The sequence below is a fragment of the Seriola lalandi genome, unplaced genomic scaffold (assembly GCF_002814215.2).
Source record: "Seriola lalandi dorsalis isolate HSWRI2012SDOR001 ecotype SW California unplaced genomic scaffold, Sedor1 jcf7180002054595, whole genome shotgun sequence".
NCBI lineage: Eukaryota > Metazoa > Chordata > Actinopteri > Carangiformes > Carangidae > Seriola > Seriola lalandi.
In genome coordinates, this window is record NW_019525148.1 from 124,128 (window position 1) to 125,283 (window position 1,156).

The following is a 1,156-nucleotide window of genomic DNA, read 5'->3' on the forward strand; positions in this document are numbered from 1 at the left end:
TGTGTGTGTGTGTGTGTGTGTGTGTGTGTGTCTCAGATCCAGTGATGGTCTGCTGTAGGAACCAGAATATGTGGCTGCAGCTACAATCACCGACCGTCCCACCACGTCTCTGACACTCTGATGAACACCAGACTCCATCGTTCCTGTTGCCATGGAGAATCGCGGCCTGCTGTCCTTCGCCGTGGCCTTTGTGGGTCTCCTGTGCCCGTGTCTGACGAGACTGACTCCCAGAGTCTCCTTCCCCACAGGTGAGTACAGAGAAGAAGAAGACCACGGCCCTGGGGGTGGGGTCTGATGCATGTTGACTCGTTAAGCACTAAGAGGGGGAATCTGGGCGGAGCTCCAGGTGGGTGGAGCCTGAAATAAGATGGTTAAGATCAGTTTGGTGAATGTTTGGTTTCTCTTATAGAAACATCTGGAAACTAATTTAGTGACTCTGATAAACTGTTTGTCAGTGACGTGACTCTGTGTTACACCTGATATTCTCCAGGAGGTCATTAAAGTGCGACGTCCTTAAATTGCAAAAAACGGCGCCAAAATTCCAGATTAAATTCAAAATGGCTTCCTGTTGGGTTTAGGATATGGGTGCAAGAGGCTTTTTTGTAAGTCTTGGCGTGTATTATGTGCTGACTAATTTTCGTACATGTAGGTTAAAGTGCGGGGATAGGAACGGCCTGATTAAGCAGCTCGCATCTCTTTAACTGTGTGTGGTGACTGAGTGACACCTGATGCCAGTGTTAACTGCTGTGAAACCGCAGGGAGTCCCGGGAGACATCTCACCCGCTTCAGTAGCCACGATGTCAGCAACACCACCACTCTGCTTCTCAGCGAGGGTGGAGACATGCTGTACGTCGGCGCCCGGGATGCTGTGTTAGCCCTGGACGTTAGCCGCGAGGACGCCATCATCCTGAGGAACAAGGTGAGCAAGCGACCTCTGACGACCGACCGTGACTCCTCCTGCAGAGCTGAGGTCACTCTCAACATCTCTGCAGGTTCAAGGCAAAACAGAACAAGATAAACTATCGTCTGAAAGTCTTGTACCTGTTCACCTGAGAAGGTGGGAACACTGTGATGTCGTGAAGTGGTGATGTCATGAAGTGGTGATGTGATGTAGTTTTGGCTTTAACCATCGGCTCTCTGATGAAGGTGTGATGTC

General features: G+C 50.3%; 1 protein-coding gene across 1 annotated transcript in view; it reads left to right on the plus strand.

Moving 5' to 3' along the window:
• LOC111664595 (semaphorin-4B-like) overlaps window positions 1-1,156 on the plus strand; it is a 10,348-nt gene that overhangs the window by 1,077 nt on the left and 8,115 nt on the right. The window contains exons 2-3 of the mRNA XM_087177379.1: window positions 37-248; window positions 759-992. Of these exons, the coding sequence (XP_087033505.1) occupies window positions 152-248; window positions 759-992 (331 nt within the window). The 5' untranslated portion in view covers window positions 37-151. The remainder of the gene's footprint in view (window positions 1-36; window positions 249-758; window positions 993-1,156) is intronic.